Here is a 22,238-nt window from a genome sequence, read left to right as displayed (position 1 = left end):
AATATTCACAAAAATAACAGCCATAAATTAACCCACAAAAATTAATCCAAGGTATGTTTTCTTTTCTCACAAGGTTTATAAACTAGTCTTATTTACTGAGCGTATTAATTTGCTATGACATATTATACTCTATCGGTACAAGCATAGATATGTATCTTTTTTTTCTATTTACTTGTTAGTTTCAATAGAAAGCCATATATTCTTTTTTTATCAAGCAGGAAATCATACTCAAACTTTTCTACAAGTATGGTCTTATATAACATATGCATATTTTCATATTGAAATTTTTATCCAATGAGCAGTGATTTACCAAAGCACAAAAGAACAACGATAATCAATTACAGGTTACTGTACTGGAAAAAATCTCTACAATTTTTTAAATTCTCTTTTTCCAAATGTTACTTCAAAATAAGAATTCTTTGAAAATGTTATTGGCTTCATAACATCAGCTGGTACAGACTTGATCAGTTAATATGCATTTTCAAAAATGTTTTTAAAATGTATCCAAAATTTCAAAGATTGTTAACCTTTTAAAAAAGATTTGAATGATCTTTAATGATTCGTGTGAATTTGAGTGTTGGACATTTTAGATGGTGATTACAATAGATAATTGTATATGTTAAATGTACTATTGAAACATTTGTTCATTTGTTAATCTTTTGTTTGTTAGACTTTAAATACACAAATAGTATACATATGTAAATAAATGAAGTCTTGGCTTATATTATTTTTTTTTTCAAAGTCAGATGGTTTAACTAGTAATGAGGCTGTACCAAACAGGTATTTTGTAATTATAACATAAAATGTGGTGCCTATTGGAATTTCGAAACAAGATGATATTTTGTTCAGGTTTTATACGCCCGTCAAAATTTTGATGGGACGTATTATGGTATACAAATGTCCGGTGTCTGTCCGTCTGTCTGTCTGTCTGTCCGGCGTAAACATGTCGCACCGTAACTTGAGAACAACTTATCCAAATTTCATGAAACTTAATATAGTTGTTTCTTATGATGGTCAAATGATCTGTATACTTTTTGGTGAAAATAAGATTAATACTTTTTGAGTTACGGCACTTTGTAACTAAAACAGGGGGGCGTTTTTTTCACATGTTGTACCGTATCTCAAAAACGATTCTTGATTATGGTTTAAAACTTTCTTAGTTATATTAATCTTAATATCTGTATACTTTTTGGTGATGATTCAAAGTTTCATTTTTGAGTTATTGAGTATTTTTGTAAAAAAGGGGGAGGGTTTTTTTACATGTCGCGCCATATCTCAAAAACGATTTATGATTATTGCTTAAAACTTTACACGTCTTTGTAATATTTATCTATAGATCTGTATACTTTTTGGTTTTGATTCAAAATTTCATTTTTGAGTTATTGAGTATTTTGTAAAAAAGAGGGAGGGTTTTTTTACATGTTGTGCCGTATTTCAAAAACAATTTATGATTATTGCTTAAAACTTTACACACTTCTTTGTTATATTAATCTTAAGAGCTGTATACTTTTTGGTTTTGATTCAAAATTTTATTTTAGTGATATTTAGGTTTTTGTAAAAAAAAAACAGGGTGGGGAGTTTCACATGTCCCGCCGTGTCTCAAAAAGAATATATGATTATTGCATAAAACTTCGGGCATATCATGCGCTCATGGCACAGCTGTTTATTGTAATTTTAATGTAAAATTTCCATTTGTATCATTAATAGTAGTTGTGTGGTTGGATGATTTTTGCATCACCTGTGTTTTTTTTTCAAGAGAAACGAAATTTCAGTAGTATTGTTCAGAGACGTAGGGCATCTGTATTTTAAAATTAACAAAGGAATTTCATATTTGATGTTCCTTTTGTTATATTACTTCTTAGTTGCTAAAGATTCTGAGGTTATATATTTCCTGCATATTCAGGATGAGAACAATTTTATCATTTCATCATTCAGCAACATGAAGGGTGTCACATGTGGTTCAGGATCCTTTTGTAGCAACTTTGATCACACCAAGTTGGTGTTGGCTAGTCTCAGGTTTTTTTTTGATATGTGGACTGTTGTAGTCTTTATGTTTTTGACCATATTGTTAGTTTTTCTTCGACTTGATTTTTTTTGGGTGAAGATTGCATGAAATGCAATCAAAACCCTATGGGACTGGCTTGATATCTTAATCTTCTTCCAAGGCTTATCACTACCTTTTTGATACACAAAGTGCATTGATTATAACATTCTATTCATCCTATCCATGAACATTTCTAGAAATTTATCAATGTAATATATGCTCAGATATTCAGGCCACAAAATGATGTTACACTTGTCAAGACAATTCAATAACTTTTGCAAGGTGCAGGAACCTAATATCTGCTCTAAAAATATAAATGATGTCCTTATAAAAGTCATCTTTAAAAATTGGAGATATCTTCCTTTGTCCAGAAAAGTGGTAAATTTAATCAACTACAACAGCTTCCTATACAATGCAAAATATAATTTTACTTTTCCCTGATAAATTAAAGCATTCTTTTCCTTTAGTGCTTACAAGCACTTTGTTTATAAATTTTGGTAGTCATCTACCTCCTTTTTTTTATTAGAATATAAAATTGACATCCATCAGAAGGTTTGATAATTTTCATGGTCACTGGAAAAAATGAGCGTATTGGGCAGCATATCATAAAATTGAGAATGGAAATGGGGAATATGTCAAAGGGACAATAACCCCACTAAAGAGCAGAAAACAGCTGAAGGCCACCAATTCTTCAACACGACGAGAAAAACCAGCACCAGTTGGGGAGCTTAAGCTGGCCCCTAAACAAAAATGTGGTCTAGTCGGTGACAATAGATGTCATACTAGACTCCAAAACATATAAATAAACTAAAAGTAATAATCATACAAGACTAACAAAGGCCCGAGGCTCCTGACTTGGGACAAGCGAAATAATATGGCGGGGTTGAACAAGTTTTATGAGAACTCAATTTCTCCTTATCCCTCTAGCCAATGTAGAAAAAAACAAACGCACAACAATACACACAGTAAAATTCAGTTTAAAAGAATGGTGATTTCAATGTCAGAATAGGTCTTATATGTTTAAAGAGCATGGAGTTAACAAAACACATGCTTTTAACTTCCCTAATCAGATTTGATGTTTGTTCCTGCTCCCTACATTAGATCCTTTGCTAGGCTAGTTTGAGCATTCCTTATGATGTAATAAATATTTTGTCATGCTGGGGGCTTTTCATCTGTTCATTATTGGTTTGGCTCATTGTTGAAAGCAGTTCTATAGTTGTAAAATTTACTCATCCTTTGGTTGCTGGTACATGTAGATATTTTTATCATAGGCAATCATATCACATATTCTTATTCTTGTATAGTCTGGTCTTAAACTTTAATAATGACATATTAAAATAATTTTAAGGAAATAAACCAGCTTTAAATAGAAGTTTTATTGTACACATAACATGGCATACATATATCTCTATAACTAACAAAAACAGTAGAAACAAAGATGGACGGAATGTAGAACATATCACAGTTATTTAAAAAAAAAATAGTTTACTGGACATTTCAGCAAACTGCATTTTAGTCAGGGTACTTATGTTTGGTACCCAAGGTAATAAAATCTAGAATCCAATCAAATGAAAACATTGAAAATTTATTTTGGGTGTAAAAACTGGAATTTCATCAAAGTTGACTAGAACTTATCTATTAAACAGAAAATGTTAATAAAATCTGGAATTTTATCAATGTATACTGTCATTTATTATCAAAAAATTGATTCTAATTGCCCTCAAAAATTGTTGAAATTGCATATTTCATAAACATAAAATTATATAAAATAATAAAACACTGGAATTCAAAGTCCCAATAAAATATCACTAACTGCATAGATAAAGATTAAAGACTCAAAATTAAAATTGTATCAAAGCTCATAAAATATTTTCTTTGAATCAATATCCGTCTAAAACATAGAAAAAAAGTTTAACATGTAAAAATAAAATTTCACAATATAAGTATCACATTATTACAAGAAAGACATCACAGCTGACACTGAAGTTTTTTGATTAAATAAATAAGTAAAAATGTACAATATATGAAAAGACACTGGGTAACTGGACTGGTCAATAATTCAACAAAACAAATGTGCATTATGATGCTTATTTACAAATAATATAACCCAAATACCACAAATAACTTTCAACAATCTGTAACAATAGTTGCAATCAATAACTTCAACATTGGTACTGGGCCAAATAATCATGATCGATTAAAATTCAACAAAAGTTCATCAACAAATTCAACAACGATTAATCATAATCATGATCTTTGAAACCTTTGATAATCAACTAATGTGGGTAAGGTTACTTATATGAAGCAAAAACTTGATTTTGAAAAAAAAATAATGATTTTTAACTCGACTTTTATTTCGTCTTATTGAAACATTTTACTATGTAGCATATTTATAATATGCCTTTGTAACTGAGCTTTAACATAGGTATATCACTACAAATATACTTGATCAAATCATGAATAAATTGTCCATAATGTAGGGAAAGATCTAGAGAATGCATATAAATAGATAAATGAATAATAAAGCACAAAATCTTCCCTTGAAAATGCTTCTCACTACATGTAGTATGAATCGAAAAGAGAGAAGCCAAAAGGGCAAAGACAACAAAAACTTCAAATGTAACAAATGAATTAAAAATTATGATTTTTTTGCATGTAACAACCTACCATTCTCCTTTTTTGTGTAGATGATACAAAACAATGTATCTATGAGTAAAATTATGAAACATCAAAATAGTCTTTTAAGTATTTCATCATCATAAGGTTAAAAATATTTTACTCTTAAGTTTTCTTTAATTTTAGTTAGTTTACTGTCCCCTTGTAATAATTTAACAAAAATAAAATTTAAGTTGACCTTGCAAAGTATAACCCTTGCAAGGCTTTCAGGTAAGGGAGACCACTGTTATTACCAGAGAATCCCCATAAAGTTGCATAATTTACTTATAATCTGAACATTCTCTATACAATAATATAATACTTTATAAGTAAAATGATTTAAGACATCTGTTAAACGATTGTGCAATACTGTCTGTTCTCCTGAGGATGAAGTCTTTTCTGTTTCTATGGTAACAAGTCTTTTAATAAGTGGCATAGGGTTCACTCAGTGCATAATTTTTGTCCTGGAATAAAAAAGTAAAAGAAATATTATTACTATGGTAAAACATCTTCCTTTTGTGTACTACACATTTAAATTATAATATCTATACGAGATTACTTTATAATGCAAATTAAGATACTAAGTCATAAGATAAGTTTTTGTTGTTCAAAGGACAATTATAGGATATGAACCACAGGTTCTCTTTGCCCTGCATGATCTTCAACAAAATGATGAAATATCAAAAAATACCTTACAGTAGTTAAGCTGTAAAGGGGGTCTCATAGGGGGGTTCCGATCCCGGATCCCGCTTACTGTTTTGTCAGATTCCCATATCCCACATACACTATGTACGTAAGCAATTCTCATTTTTTTGTCATTTCCCGGGTCCCGCTAGACCTCATTTCCCGTTTTCACGACACGATAATTTGAATTTCCCGTGTCACGCTTACCAAAAATCGGCAATCCCGCGTCACGCTTAGACCCCAATGAGACCCACTGTAAAAGGCCAGATGACAAACTGTGAAACAAACCAGAAAGAGAAATCAACAGTATGATTTATACTAAAAACAATAAATGAAAACAAATCGACAGCCAACAATGACAACTTCCAGATTACAGGCTCCTTGCTTGGAATAAGCACATAAAGAATTTGGCTGGGTTTAGCATCTTTCAAGTTTGTGAGCACTCAAACCTCTGCTAACATTGGACAGTTATTAACAACAGAGCATAAGAACGTGTAAAAATCAGTTGGAAAGGGCTTGACTTGTCAGGTCGGTAAGTAGCACAAACACAGCCCCCAAAAATCTGATCAAAATGCAAATGCACAAATTCATGTTTGGTAGAATATGATATACAAATTTAGTTGGATTCTGTGAAGCCGTTTCAAAGGATAAACTAACTGTTATAAGCCAAAAAAGTCCATGTTTTGTATTGTTTTGGGCACCCTTATCATGACTAATCAAAAATCCCAATAGCAGTACCTGCAACCCCAACTGGACTTCCTATTGAAGAAATTGTGCAAAAATATATAGTTGAATTCTCATATGCTGTTTTTAAGAAGTTGCAGATTAACTTTTTACAACATGTCTTAATAGAACAGCAGATGTAGGTAGGAAAAAGAGAAGACTTTTCAATAAATTTCCAAGTAGGGAAAAGTTTTCAAAACACTAAAAGAAATGATATATATTGTAGTCTAAGCATTGATTCTGAATTGAGTTCTGAATATATATTTTTTTCTACATTGATTTGAAACAAAGAAAAACAAATTCATAGTTCAAACTTTTAAAGTTTTAAAGGACATAGACTTTATTGCACCCAAAACCTGGTGCAAAAGTGGAGATACAGAAGAAATCTACTTTGGAATATGTTTAAGATTCCTACTATTCAATTCACTAACCTAAAGTGTAGTGTACGCCTGGAAATAAAAGAAGTCAAATGTCAACCTATAAAATATTTATGTACATCAAAATGTTTAATGTCTTTACAGTAGGTATTTATTTAAATAGCAGTATCCAGTGAAATACAGAACAGGGGTGGATCCAGCAATTTAAAAAAAGGGGGGGTTGTTCTAACTATATGTCCCCATTCAAATGCATTGATCGTCCAAAAAAAAAAGGGGGGGTTCCAACCCCCGGAACCCTCCCCCCGGATCCGCCACTGCAGAAGACTCATATATAATAACAATGGGGTTGGGGCCTCTGGTACTGAGGGACCTTGGTTTGCTTGGATTTATAAGATTGTTTTTTCTATTTGTACCAGCCAGGTACCATTTTATGTTGCTCAAAAATAAAGTTTTAGTGCAAGATCTAGAAAGAAATCAATGTCATATGGAAACTTTTTATCTTCAACTTCAATAGTCATACTATTAATTATAATTTTAAAAAGATCATATAAAAAACACTACCTGTAGCATGCTCAATTACTGGAGGTGTTATCAAAATTAAAAAATACTATTATTTCTTTTTTTTTGTAAAATACTGTAAAACCTGTCTAGATTGAACCCCTTGGAGTGAAAATTTGGTTCAGAAATATCTTGGTACCAGACTGTATTTCGAAATATTATTTTGGCAAATATAAAATTGTACAATTGCTAGGGCCAATCCAGTTTGTAAGGTTATAGATTTTGACTTTCTTTAACAATAAAACTTTATGCTCAATGATTTTTTTGGCATTATTCTATTTCATCCTCAAAGTTAGTGAATACAAACTCCTTATGAAATTTCACACTTTACACTTTACATTTCAAGTTTACTCAGGGTTTGCTTTAGACAGGTTTCACTGTGTTGGTTAATTTACTAATCTATGTGTACACCTGTACATTATTTTTATATCTAGGGGCACTAAAGTCAGAAGACTATCAAACATGATTTTTATTATTGATTATGTTTATTAAATATATTATAGAACACAAATTCTTCCATAGTTATCTTAATCACAACAATGTGTTATACCAACTAAAGAAAATAACATGCATTTACGTGTGATTTCATGCATCAATTTACAAGTCCTTTTAGACAGTCTCCTTGATAGCTGTGTCCTATTGAATAGAATAGCGTTGTCTTGGTGTCAGAATATTTATACATTGTAGAATTTAAGCCTTCAATCTTTTTAAATGTCATTCCAAGGAATCAAAATCTATATCACTGCACCAATACAATCATTAAAACAGACCAACGTATTGCATATGAAACTCTACAAATGCTCAAATGTCCAAGTCAATGTTTGCTATAAAAGATATCTAGAGTTTCTAGAAAATTTAAACTTGTTTTTAGCCAGCCTGTTGACGCTACCATTATTAATGTGAAGCAATAGAATTTGTAATATATATGTATGGTCTAGTTCACTGGAAGTTTGAAATATCTTCATGTGTCAGCTAAGAATTAGAAAGACAATTCTACAGGTTTTCATTGGCCAATGCTCATGTCACATGACTTATACTCTCACAATGCACCTTACCTTGAGATGTTCTGGATATTCATATAAATTGGCATGTGTGCTTGTAATGGTGCTTCTAACATACTTATTAGGTTGAAATCTAGGACTGTAATTATCATCATTTTGAGTAAATGGATTACCCTGAAACACAAAATAGTGTGACCATGTTCACAAAGTGTTATACAACAAACATGCAGTGAGTTCAATACACTATTACAGACCAGTAACTGATTTCAGTGTGGTACAATTCTTATTTACCATTTTGAATATGTATATTTAAAAAAAAAAGCCTGGGTAAAATTCAGTTTTGATGACTCATGAATCTTCATCTCTTTTCAAATTTCAAGAAACTAAAGAAGGTGTAATTATTCTGGTCATATTCAAAATGAAACTTGTATTTTTTTTGTAGGGATATTTCTTTTCTCATTTTTCTTTCCAACATATATAAAGTTTAAATCAAGAAAAATTAATGAAAATGACAGAAGACATATTTATTTTGTGTTTTGAATGAACTCTGTATAATTCAGCTTATCCAACTGTTATAAAGAAAAAAGTGAATTCCAAAAGTAAAGTATGGTCAATGGTCATCACCTCCCATTATATTTAGTCAATACATTATCTTTTGAAATCTAAATTGAAACAGAGACATAAACAAATATATGTATATATGTCTTTGATTGAACTTATATACCCATATCCAAATAAGTTCAGTCAATGCTGTATTATTGAATTACATTGAGCCCATTCAAGGGAGCTGTACCTGATCAAATCTCTTTAATAGTCATTTCTAGTGTCTTATTACCATAAACCATTAAATTATATCAAAGCACAATTAAATAAGCAATAGTCAAATCAACAAGCATTGTTCAATTTTCATGCAATTTCATTTAATCATGCTACTTTTAGTTATGTGTTTTATATATTTAATACAGTTATATAGTTATAAAAGTATACTTATATATGGTGTCATGCAAAAAACACAGTACATGTATTAGAATTGAAACTGAAGAATCATGCAAGTTAAATGGGTTCTGAAAAATGATTAATGGTTATTAATACAACCCAAGTGTGTATGCACCCTTACCCCTAGTATTTTTTTCCTCTCATAAAAATGTCATATCAGTATTTTTTCAAATTATTAACTATGATGAGTCCATAATAATTTAAACTAAAACTGCAAGTGAATATCGTCTAAATGAATATTACCTATGTCTAGCTTTACAAATAATCCCCTGTACATCTTTATATCAAGCTGTAAAAACTTCCACACAATTGCCAACTCACCCACTAGAGGTGGTTCACAAAAAAGCCTCCACACTTTAGTAAACATGAATCACAAGTGGCAGCAACTTGTAAAGTATCCCCAAACTTACATTGCAAGAGGAATGTTACTGAATGAGTGTTTAAAGTTGGAGCACATTTCATGTAAATAAAGATGTGCATTAATTATAGAATAACTAATGGAAGAATTCAAATTGAGAAAAATATTCAACGAGTGACCGAACAACACATTAATTCACGATTGCACATAGCGCATGGGTTAATTATCAGTGTTGTTCGGTCACGAGTTGAATATTTTTTGATATTTGAATTCTTTATTTACAGTTATTCTTTTTATTACATTGGCAAATGGCTTTTTTTTTAAAATAAATTAATGTAAAACATGTAACTAAAGGAACTTTATCTTTTTTTTGACACATTCACAATTTGTTTTGGTCCGCCGTTATCGACGTCTTGACAACGCCCTTTGTTGTATGACGTCAGAGAGTGAAATAACCACGTTTATTTCACGTGAATTATCGGTTTTTAATTCATTGCAACCAATGTAATAAATTTGCTTAGTTCATTAAACTGATTTGTTTGCTGTAGAAAAAAATATATATATGGGCATTGTCAAAATTGTTTTAATTTGAATTAAGAGATGTGGGTAGATCTCATTGAAACAATAACCCCAGAAAGCAAATACCTAGAGGGTATATATGGTCAAACATTACCACTTCCTTGAACTGATTTGAAGGGTATTTAATGTGTTATACTATTTCATTAAATCATGGGTCATATATAGCCAACTGGAGAAAATTTTTGTAGGCTGGCAACTATACATCCGATATTTTCAACAACAACCCTAATGATATCAACATTCTTGATCTAGCTTACATAGTTATCCCCCTTGAATTCCATGATGTTTTTTAATATTCTTTTTTTTTGTGTATCCATTTTCAGTTAACGGTTTCACAAAGTTATTCTTTAGTGTTTTTCTTCAACACAGAGATTGTTTATAGTGGGTTTTTTAAATTTTTTTATACATGTACCTCACATCAAACTATATTCCTCTGTGTTTTTTGTATGTTTTGTTTTAAATGTAAGAATACTTTTACTTAGCAAAAATTAAATGGACTTTGTTCTTAATTATTATCTAGCATTATTCTCGTATGATTCTGTATTTTTTCTATCAGAAGCCATCTGCAAGTGGTTATACCAGGTACTTATTCAAATAGCTGTTCCAATGATCTGTTGAAATTAATACTTAAATTTGTAGGACTTAAAGTAATACATGTGTATAGGAATATCTTTAAAATGTCAAAGCTCCTATAAGGAATTTTATATTGTTTGTCATATGCATTTAATAGTCCTTGTTTCTGCTTCCTGTTATCTTCACAGCCAAAATACTGAAATCTTTACATATTTTCTTGTAACTTGTCAAATGAATTCATAAATTTTATAATAGAGAATTACAAGAAATAAAAACAAAATTGCAAATAAAAACTTAGATGAACTTAAGGAATTTTTGTCAGATTGAATTATATTAAAACAGCTATCAATTTGTATAATAATCCCTGTATCTTTATTGTATACTAGCAATTGTAATTTGTGCACTTTTGAAAAAAAAATAACATATTGTTATTAATTATTTTTTTAAATAGCTTATACTGAACAAAATAAATCTGAAAAGTTAAAAGGAAATATGTTTCAGGACATATAATACCAATTCTAAAAATGATACACATGTATGTGGTATTTATGCCTCAAATGGTAAATATTCTAGCTCTGAGATATGAATCAGTTCTAGCAAACTATTTGCTTTTTTTGTTGGTTCTACCTCTTGTTTTTTAAGTCTTTGTTTTACATATGACAGGTAAGGATCCTCAGTCTTGAAGAACTAAATAACAAAATATATAAACAGAGATACAATGGAGACATGTACTACATGTACTTGAATTGTCTTATACTTATCATTTTTTTTCCATTGCAACCAAAATTAGCACAACGGTATTTGTATTATATAAAGGTGTCAATTTTTTTTGGATATAAGTAAGTTTTTCCTCATCTTATTTTTGTTTTGGAATCAAGTTTTATTATTTTGTTTTGGTTTTTGTGTTTGTTTTATTTTTTTGTTGTAAAATAATTATGTTTCATTGGATTTGAGTTCTGGTTTCTTATATAGATTCCACTACTCTAATCCAGAATCCATTTTTTATGTGATATTTCTTGGCTGCCTAACAGAACTGGTACCTAAAATTACTCTGGTAACTGTGCAAACAGTAAAGTGATCAAAACCATTCTTGATTATCATATCAACCAACCACCAATGTTATGCACAACAAAAATAAACAAGGGAAATTATTTGTAAACATGTTGAATATGTTTTAGAAATTGCGCTGTAAATCAGAATCAGCAAAAAAACTAAATACATGCAAAACAGAAATAAAATGAATATAATTTACAGAATAATTTTAAAAACATATATCACATGTTGTCAATCAGGAATAAGGGGGAAATACGTGTTATTGTAAATAGTGTGGATTTCTTAAAAAAAAAAAAAATGAAACCATTTGCTTTATTGCAATGGAAGTTGTGACATTTGTTTGAGTGTAACAACCAATATATAAAAGGAATATTTGTTAATATAGATGACCGCATGCACAACAAACACCAATACACAAGTGTAACCTTCACCAACCTCTTGTGGAACTTGTGACCAGTCCTTCTTTTTTATATATTCTTCAGTAGTCTGCTATAGAAACAGTAGAAAAGCATGAAATATCAGATATGCAGATGTGAATTGATATCTAACAGTGTGAAATTTGAGAAAATATCTACAGTGTGAAATCGGAGTAAAATCTACACAGTGTGAAGTCTAAGTTGAAATCTATATAGTGTGAAATCTTACAAACATATCTGCACTATGAATTCATGAGAAAAATATCTGAGTGGTAGTCTAAGAGACTTGTCTGAAAGAACTAAAAGCATAAGCTAAGTGTATGAAACATAATTTTTTTAAATTAAATATCAGAACTAGAAGTTTTAAGTTGAAAGCAATATAAATGTAGATCAACATTTATAAATAAAATTGTTTTTACCTAGCAATACAAGCGATAATAAAAAGCATATATTATGTTGATAGTATAAATTGTGAAAAAGTACCAGCATGTGAAAGAAACAAATAATAATACACAAATCTACATTTTAGTAAATAATTAATGTCTCATATCAAACGAGACATTTGGAAATGATTAAATGGACCAAGTAAACACGATGCCAACATGTTCACAAGGATACTGAGACTGAACAACTTAATTCATGAGGCTAGCAGCTTAAATTCTGAATTGGTCGAAACAAACAAGATACTAAAACATCAATTAAAAACCATTTTTCTTCAAAATCCTACCAGAAGTTTACTTATTTTTGTTTCAGATGGGGCAGACACTTAAACTTCCAGAGTTCACAACAATAACGTATTTGATTCATTTCACTTTTGATCTCTGCACTACAAATAACAATAGATCTGTATTTCAAATCAACAGGTAAAAAGAGGCATTCCCCCTATTTCTGCATCTAATGGGTTCTATTCTGATTAATGCTGCTGAATCTTTGTGTATGTTTCTACAGGTAAACTTATCTAACAATCTGATGCAATTTTAACTTGAAAGATAAACTAAAATCATATGAAAGAAAATCCAAAAAAAACCCATACAGCATGCAGCTTAATCCAGAAATAAGCAATAAAACTAGCAATAAGGCCATAAAAAATAAATTTTAGTTCCTCAGGTTTTTTTCTAAATGACTGAGAGTCACTTTTCACTTTTATCATTTCAACATAAACATTATCAAATATCTACTATTCATATACTAATTGATATGAGTTTTTCAGACTGAGAAACTATACTATTTTTTTTTGGCCTAATAGAAAGAAATTAAAAGACAAACAAGAAAACTGAAATATACATATTTAATCTCAAAACATATCACAGCTCATCATTATCACAGTTTTTTTTTAAATATTATATCACAAAATAAAATTTAATACATCAGAGAATAAAAATTGCAGAACGAAAAAAAAAAATAATGAGGTAAAGTTGATACTCTGAACAAAATAGTATATCTAAAGATATAAAAAAAACTTTAGAGAAATTCCAAATTATTTTTTTTTCTAATAAAAGAAATGTGTTTTCATTAAAACATGAAATATAACATAAACAATGTTATTACATTAAGAAAAATCTTTACAAGAGTAGAAAAAACACCTTTTTGAGCAGGGTTTTGATTATATATTTTTTTTCATATTTTTAAAAATAAGAATTTGCATGAATAAATTGATGTATTGTATGTAAAATACTTTGGTATTAGAGAACAATTGTACAATATGATGACATAGAAAAATATGTTAGCACATGCAGAGTTGCGTATTCTAATATGTAACATAACAAAGATTAAACATAAATGTTCTTCATAAGACACACAGACAGAATTGTAAGTTCTAGCATTAATGTCAGCCACACAGAGTTAGAGAAATGGGTATGATCATATGATGATATTGTGATATCTTACATCTTTTGTTGGGTGATGAAGTGTGGATTCCAGATTGAATTTGCGGAGATTGTATCCCTTCGGAGCTCCACCTCCTGGTCTGCCCCACATTGCGTCCATCGTATGTTGATGCTGAAAAAAATTGTAACAGATCGAAAAATTAACATAACTGGTTAACTCCATATTTAAATCTAAGAATCAATGCTGTAAAGCATTCTGTTTTGAACAACGAAGCAAGCTTAAAACTTTTTCAGATTTTTTTTAATAAAAGCTTTCGTGAACTGCACTTTTATATCAACCTGAAAAACAATAACATGCTGCATTTTCTTGAGTGTCACTGTCATGCAATTTGACGGTAACTTGATTTAAATTTGGTAAAAGGTGAAGGTTGTAGAAATACATACCCTTTTGTACAAATTACAATAAATAGACATATTTACACAATTATAGATGTGAACTTCACACAACATTTATTACACATGTGATATTAGTTTACCTTTATTGTTGTTTTGATCCTTAAACTGTAGTAAACAATCAAATTAATATAAAACTGAATTATTTCCCCTGATCTGTAATCAAATTATTTCCCCTTTCAACAGTTAATTTTCAATGTCTTGTAACATTAAAAAAGTGAAATTTTCTGAAATCATTTGCCAAAATTTTTATCAATTTGAAAAGTTTCATGAATATGTGTGTGATGCTGCAATGATAGATAAATTAACAATAATCATATTTGATGCAGAGCTCTACAATCACATTGGTCAAACCTCATTTAAGTGAAAATAGTAGAATAGATTCATTTTTCTTTATATATATATCATGTGTATATATATCTACTATCTTTCTTTTAACTTCATTCTGAAAGATGGATTGATTGGCATCCAGATGAACTTAATTCATGACTAATCCTTTAATTCAAGTTTTAACTTTTATTTTTTTCTTATAGTTCAACATTTATTGAAATTACCTATTTTGAAATAAAATTTTATCCAACAAATATCCAGAAGGAATTCCCTATATCTATTTATATACATATGTCTTACCAGCATGCCCTCCTGATTTTCCTTTAGCCTATTCAACTGTCTGTATCTCATTCTCTCGTCTGCTAACTGGCTCAGATCTTCATGATATTTCTTCTTTTCTGTTTCAGCTTTTGGTTGATAGTTCATTTTCTGTTGTAATATGGGAAATGTTTGGCTAATTAAATCATGTTAAGTCTAAATAGGTTTAATTGTTTTTTAAGGTTGACTTCAATAATAATTATCTGCTTTTAATTCTCTCTTAGTGACTATAACACTCTGTTTTAAAACTATTAATAACAAAAACTTTAACAAATCATTAAAACTTTAAAATATCTTGCTGCCTTGAAGTTCATATCTTAAGAATATATCAATGAATCACACTGTTACTAATTTTTTCCTTATCTTATGGTACACAAAGTCAAACAAATAGTTCTTACTGACTCTTTACCACAAATAATTTACAACAGCTATACAACAGAAATGCAGTGTTAACCTTACGCTCTGTTAGGGACAAGATGATTTGATTGCGGGAGTTTAAAGCTACTTTCAGTACTCTTGCGTATATCATGGCCGCTAGTTGTTTTTGTTAGAAGCGGAAGAATCACCAAGCTTTGGCAAGAAGTTTAATAATCTTAGTCATTAATCAGTTATTGCATACTAATGATCACATAAGATGAATTTCTTAGACCAATGGGCCACCAAGGCCATCCAACACTGAGAATTCTTCCCTTTCTTATACATTTTACTTTCCTTATTTGTTAATTTGTTACAAAACATAAGTATATTTTTCTCCTTTAAAAAAGTTTAACTTTCAAAGTTATAAGTGTATCCTTCGATGAATTGGTGTTTAACGCCAACTTTCTGCATATGGGTGCTCTGAAAGAACCATCGACATGCAGTAGGAAAACTTACAATTCTAGTCAATTAAGATTACAATTGAAAGCATCTGCCTAATGTTTGACTTGAAGTTACAAATTCAGTGTTGACAGGCTTTAAAAAAGGGGGATGTTCAGTTTAGATAAAGACTTACCTGTAACGTAACATCAGAGTTACCTAGATGATGATTTCTTAGTTCGCCTGTGTAGGGGTCTTTAACTGGCTTGCCTACATTTTTAGACCCCATTATAGAAGCTAATTCTCCAATCTAAAATTAAACAATCATGCAAAACAATAGGTCATGCTAGTGGTACAATGACATGTGCAAATTGGGTCAGTCAGATTACGGTTACAGCTCAGGGTGATAAAGGTTATAACCTTTCAGGCTTATTTAAATCATAGGTCAAGTCATATTCTCGAATGTGCAAGGGCTGTATAGCCAGTCAAAGTCGTTAAAAACTTCCATGGTAGACAGTATTCTCTACCATCAAACAAAATTTATTTGGATTTCAGATGAATATGGAATTAAATTATATTTTTTTTCTGAATTATGATCGCTGAGCAAAAATAAGAAGGATCACTCAAAGAAAATGGGATTGTCAATAATGAAAAACAAACAGTTGTTATAATATCTAAAGGTCCTAATAAAAAACTAATTTAACCAAAAATAAAAATAATGAGAATATCTAGAACATTCATTTCACTTTGTAACTTTAAAGGGAAACTTCGCAAAAAAATCAAAAAATTGATATTATGTTCATTTTGTAAAAAAATGCTCACATTCATAGATATTAAAGTTTTATTCCGCTAGATAAGCGATCACCATCGATTTTAAATTTAGAGTATCAATTCTCTGCGATCCGCCATTTTGTCTTCTTTCCCGATTAATAAAAACGATATGTCTATAAACCACAAAGAAACAAAACTACAGTAACCGATGTAGTCGTAATTGCGTGTCGATATCTTGTCAATCGTACGGTTGTTTTATCCGACTAACTAACTTGATACGAAAAATATTCTTACTTTTTTAAATTACCATGGTCTGTTGTTTTTAAACTGTTGATATTGGAATTAGGTGAAAAGTCAAAGTTGAAATCATAAATTATAAGTGTTCAGTGAAAATTGTTTTCGAAAATCTAATTTGTTCATAATTCTTTAAAGTAATAAACAAATATATTTTGATCTTCCCTCATCTGATCACCAGCATGGCTAAAGGTATTACTTCCAAAGGTATTGTGAGGGGTGTGAGGTGACACGTCCAGGTATTCAAGCGATTTCCTGTCGGGCTTGCAAGTTCATGCATCGTTTCACTTCTGCAGGTATTGATCAGTGTACACGGCTGATAACTTATAACTTATAACTTTCCATTTTGAACTATCAGATGAATAATATACAACTCTGTCTTACTTGTCATTACTAAACTCATACGCTTGTTTATAAATAATATTTCTGGTGTAAAGAATATAATTCATAAACATATAAATAATACCAAAAAAATAAGATTTGATGAAATTAAAATCTATTTAAATATTTTTTCCAAGGGTGAATTTGGGAAAATGTAATATATAGTCATTGTCAATAGTGAAGGACAGATTGGAACAGACCAGAAATATTGATTTAAAAAAATGTACGCACTTGCCGACGATTCGTTTATACGACTGGATAGAAAGTTACGGAACTATAGCGCAATTTAAAATATATACATGTATACATTGAACATAAGAAAAAAACATATATTTTGAATAAATAGGGGTAAAAGTGTTGTAAATAGACTAGTCCACGTATGCCAACAGTATGTAATCATCGAATGTCGATAGACTATTGTATACCAGAAGAAGAAGAAAACCAATTTGATTTAAATACAGGTCGATGTATAACTTTTGCTTTGGTTCATTGAAGCTGTGGACCTAGTAAAATCACAGATTTATATTTCAATAAGATTGTTCTCGAACAAAGGAAGTAATTCGTCATCACAATTGTTATATATGCAACTGGACGAACACTAATTATCCCCAGGGAATGTGAATATTTTGCTGGGAAACTTTTGAGTATCAAAGTTTCAAATTAATTTCGGGATTTATTTTCTTTCTTGGTATTCAATAACAGAAAAAAGAATAAATTACTTGTTCGCTAAATAGGGGTATTCTTGTCAGATAAAAGACTTTTAGTTATATTTAAAAAATAGGGAAATATGACATTAAATTGGTTCTGTTTTTTTTTTAAACATCGTTAAAAAGATGTGTGTCTACGGTGAACGCCACAAGAACCCTGTAATACTAGTACGAGAGTATAGCATGTAAACATTCCTTCTCAATAATATGGTTGTATTGGAAATCTTTTCATACAGATTGACAACTCATTGTCCGATATGCATGTAATATTTGCCACATGACGCCCATAGTTCTTTCTACCATCCTCATCTTATTCTGTGATATTGCTGTAAACATCGATGGTTCACACCCAAACAAAATGGGAGTAATGGACCTTCAGAGCTTCTCCGTGTTATACACTTGTGAAATATATAGACGAAATTTCTGTATTGAAATGAATCTACATCTCACAAACAGGATTTTCAAATAACGATTGTGAGTAATCACCTTACAAACCAATATAAACGTATGGCAAGATATAACCATGAAGGAATTTAGTTTTTGTCAGACGCAAGAACTCATCACTATATATATCATAAACGTATACGTATATATGCATACAGTTTCAAATATTAAGAACAAGCGGTCGATGTCGATAGTCTGTTTTCTAACTGTTCAGAGTTAGACATGTCACTTGTTCATTCTTGGAAGCCTTCATATTCCCCGTCTAACGATGGGAACTCTTTCTGATTGTGTTGACTATAAATGCTTGTATGGTAATTCTGTCGTTTATCTGTACAAGCGGTTGCATTTCCTCTCTTTTCCCAACAAACAAACGAACGAAACGCCACTAGTCTGATTTCTCTGGAGCTCATCCTCAATGGCTCTTATACGTCAGGAAACTTACATGTATACTAATAATGATTGTTTCAAGAACAACGATGTATGGACGAACTATTATAAATTCGTCAATATCAGTTATGCATGACTAAAATATAACTTTTATTACAACTACTGTATTACTTATTTGGATAATGACGGCTATCATGTTCAACATTGCACAAATATTATCATAGAATTTTAAAAAAAATCCTCAAAAATCCTCAAAAGAAATAATGCCTTAGCTTAGATAATTGATATTCTTTTCACAAAAAGTTCGTGTAAATGATTTTCAAATGAATTTAATTATGTAAGAATAAAATGTTAAAAAAAAACTAAAAAAAAATCATGCATGTTGTATGTTGTATTTTTTTGTCAATTAAAAACTTTAAAATTGCAATAGTTTTATTAGCATTTAAACACAGCCAGATTTGAATACAAGTTAAGAAATTCCGGTAAATTCAATGATATCAAACAGATGTACAATGGTATATCAAATTGGGTAATATTGCATTTAGTTTTTATAAAAGATTAAAACTACTATTTTTTGCTTCATATTTGAATCTTTACGCCAATTGCCGCTAAGAAAGTAATCAAAAATTGTTTCCTTTTATTTTCATACACTTTCGGAATTACGAATCTGAATTTTATTTTCAATTAATTTACACAATTTAATTATTGTATCTTTATTCTCATCGTGTATTAAATCTTAGTGTATTAACATCGTGACAGCATACTCTTTCTAATCCTTTCTGTTTATCCTTTCCAAATAACAACATTTATACCTGTGTACGCTTGAACTCACACCTGCGGCTAAATAGCTACAAGGTAAACGAATTGACCTCAAGCCGAGAAATATACAGTGACCTTTACAAAATAATATACACACTCTGCTCACACATTAGTTGCATTGAAATGATTATCAAAACAATAACGGTAAATAGAACTGAAATATTTTCAGTTCAATATCAGTAAAAATTTTCAATAAATATTTTATGAAAAAAATCTCAACAATAATTAATTAAATTTATTCAAAAACATTTACTAGGGATTATTTTATAGGAGTTTAATTCAATCAATACAAAACGGTATATGCATATTCATTTTCGTTCATTCTTATATTGTGGTTAATAACTTCGACCATTCGTCAGCTGTGCGCTTTTAATTACGTATATTGTCGATAAGCTATAAGAGTTAAACAGATTTTATTTTTTCCCAGAATTCAATAAATCGGGCTAATACGTCACGACCCACTCGAGAATTCCACCAAAAAAGTTACAAATACTTGATTTTCTCCGTTATTAGAAGGAATATTAATTTAAAACTTTGCAAATGTGTTTTTTATGTTAAGATGAACATAATTAGATGATAAGTAAAAAATCGCGGAATTTCCCTTTAAATAAGACTGGTTACTGAAAGGAATTCATTGGACTAAGATCACAGAAAGCAAAGGAGTATTTATGATGTAGTGATATACAAAGTCTGGTTTAGACGCTTAGCAAAAGAACACTTTCGCAACTTCTTGACTTGTCAACTAGGGATTGTAAGGAAATTTATTAATTTCCAAGGTCATTCAAACGTTTTAAAATTATGCATGCATAACTGTGAAATGTATGTGTGGTAGAGAGCATAATGTGGGTCTATATGTCTGTGTAGTGTGAATACAACATAATATAATCTTCAGATTGTTTGAATGTTTACAACAGTACAGAGGTGTGTTTGATTGTGTCCCATTACCTCATTGCCATTCTGTTTAATGAAATATATTCAATTAAAAAAAAAAAAAATCTGGAAAAGAAATTCTTCTAAAAAAATATCTAGCTTTTAGCATATAAATATAACCAGAAAAGACCAGAAAGATATCTTTTTCTTTTTTTTTCTTATAGTGTAAACTGATTAAAATTTAGGAAATCTAGAAAAAATCTAGAAATTGTGCATTATAAAACTTACAGGTGCTTTCATGTGCCATTCTATCTCTTGCTTGTTTCTTCTTTGTTCTTCTTCTTGACCTCCTGTGAAAGTATACATAAAATTCATCTTAATTAATGCCAAAAAAATAACAAACGTTTTCGAAGATAAAAGCATAAAATTTACAGATGAACCATAAAATATATTCAACAGAAATGAAAAAGATATGGGGTATTAATCCTTGAAAACAAAACCAGTTTGTGCAAAGCAAAAATACACAAAAGAGTCCAAAGGAACAGTGTTTTTATTGCTGTTATTCAACTAGTGTCAATAACTTATACTTTAAAATAAAGTTGAATATTAAAAGCAATCATGCATTTATTTATTTTTATTGAGAAGGATTCACAGAAATCATATACTGAAATTCTTGTAATAAACAATTTCTTTGTAAAAATTTTAGATAAACAGCTATTTTGTGGTTACTTTTGTAATGGTTCAAGTTTTCGTTTGACCTGGCTAATGATGAACCCTGAGACCTCCAGCATTCAAGGCAAGCATGTTTCCACAAGACCATAGATACAGTTTTGAAAACAAAGATGATACGAGATTTATTATTCAAACTTACTCAAGAAGTCATAGTATTCTTTAGCTCTAGCCCTTTTTCTTGTATTATCATCATATGAACTCTAAAAAAGTAAGGCAAAATGTTAAATCTGAAATTATTTTGTATAAAAAATTAACGAATAAGCATATATATAGATCAAATATGACATATCTAAAGCTAAACAAATAAGGCAATAATTTTCTTATATCTGTCTTAGATTTAACTCTACTATATTCAACTACCAATAACTGAAATAAAAGCCGAAAAAATAAATAAACTGGTATACATGATAGCATATATTACCCGGAAATCTCTTATTATTTATTTAATGATCATTCTAAAATATCTATAAATTGTGCACTGGACATAACAAGCCCATCATTCATTTGTGTACAACATTTAAAATGTGCTATTGGTTCATATATTACGTAAACAATATTTCAATGTTACTCAGAAAGGTTACAGGTATCATGCAAAGAAAGGGTTCATACAAACAATCAGTATAAAAAGTTTAAAAAATATCATGAACACTTCAACATGGTAATATAAAAAACATGATTATTCAATCTAATTATCACTACCTCTAGGAATGCTTTGGATTGTACAAAAGTGATGTTGTGATAATTGAAGGAATACATCATTTTTGTGAAGTATTCGTGATATTTTAAAACCAATATCACTAATTGTTGTCAAATGCAAAGGCAACTATAACACAATTTGTCATGTTTATAAATGGTCTTAATATACAGGTAATATCCACATCATAATACATGCAATATCCACTTCATAATACAGGCAATATCCACTTCATAATGCATGTATATAGCCAAGCACTTTAGAGTTTTTCTTAAATATCTATATACATATATTGTATTTGAATTTTATCAGGAACATGCAATATGACATGACCAGTCATGTGTTTTTGTTACCTCCCTTGAATGATAAATCCAATATCCTCAGATAGCAAAAGAAGAAC

At 29.9% G+C, this 22,238-nt stretch overlaps 1 protein-coding gene across 50 annotated transcripts in view; it reads right to left on the bottom strand.

Moving 5' to 3' along the window:
* Positions 1-3,405: 3,405 nt before the first annotated feature.
* Positions 3,406-22,238, bottom strand: part of LOC139512077 (trichoplein keratin filament-binding protein-like) — an 88,404-nt gene continuing 69,571 nt past the window's right edge. For 24 of the 50 annotated variants that reach the window (XM_071299430.1, XM_071299437.1, XM_071299439.1 and 21 more), the window contains 7 exons: positions 21,284-21,344; positions 20,701-20,762; positions 15,936-16,049; positions 14,927-15,055; positions 13,905-14,015; positions 8,097-8,216; positions 3,406-5,163 (listed from right to left, as the gene is read on the bottom strand). In XM_071299430.1, coding sequence (XP_071155531.1) covers positions 5,122-5,163; positions 8,097-8,216; positions 13,905-14,015; positions 14,927-15,055; positions 15,936-16,049; positions 20,701-20,762; positions 21,284-21,344 — 639 coding nt within the window. In that variant the 3' untranslated portion in view covers positions 3,406-5,121. Of the gene's footprint in view, positions 5,164-8,096; positions 8,217-11,175; positions 11,236-12,036; positions 12,091-13,291; positions 14,016-14,926; positions 15,056-15,935; positions 16,050-20,700; positions 20,763-21,283; positions 21,345-22,238 lie in introns of those variants that run through there. The other 26 variants (XM_071299423.1, XM_071299451.1, XM_071299446.1 and 23 more) reach the window with 3 other exon arrangements.

This window comes from Mytilus edulis, chromosome 2 (genome assembly GCF_963676685.1).
Source record: "Mytilus edulis chromosome 2, xbMytEdul2.2, whole genome shotgun sequence".
Lineage (NCBI taxonomy): Eukaryota > Metazoa > Mollusca > Bivalvia > Mytilida > Mytilidae > Mytilus > Mytilus edulis.
The sequence above is the reverse complement of the archived record's forward strand: the minus strand, read 5'-3'. Positions and strand labels throughout refer to the sequence as shown.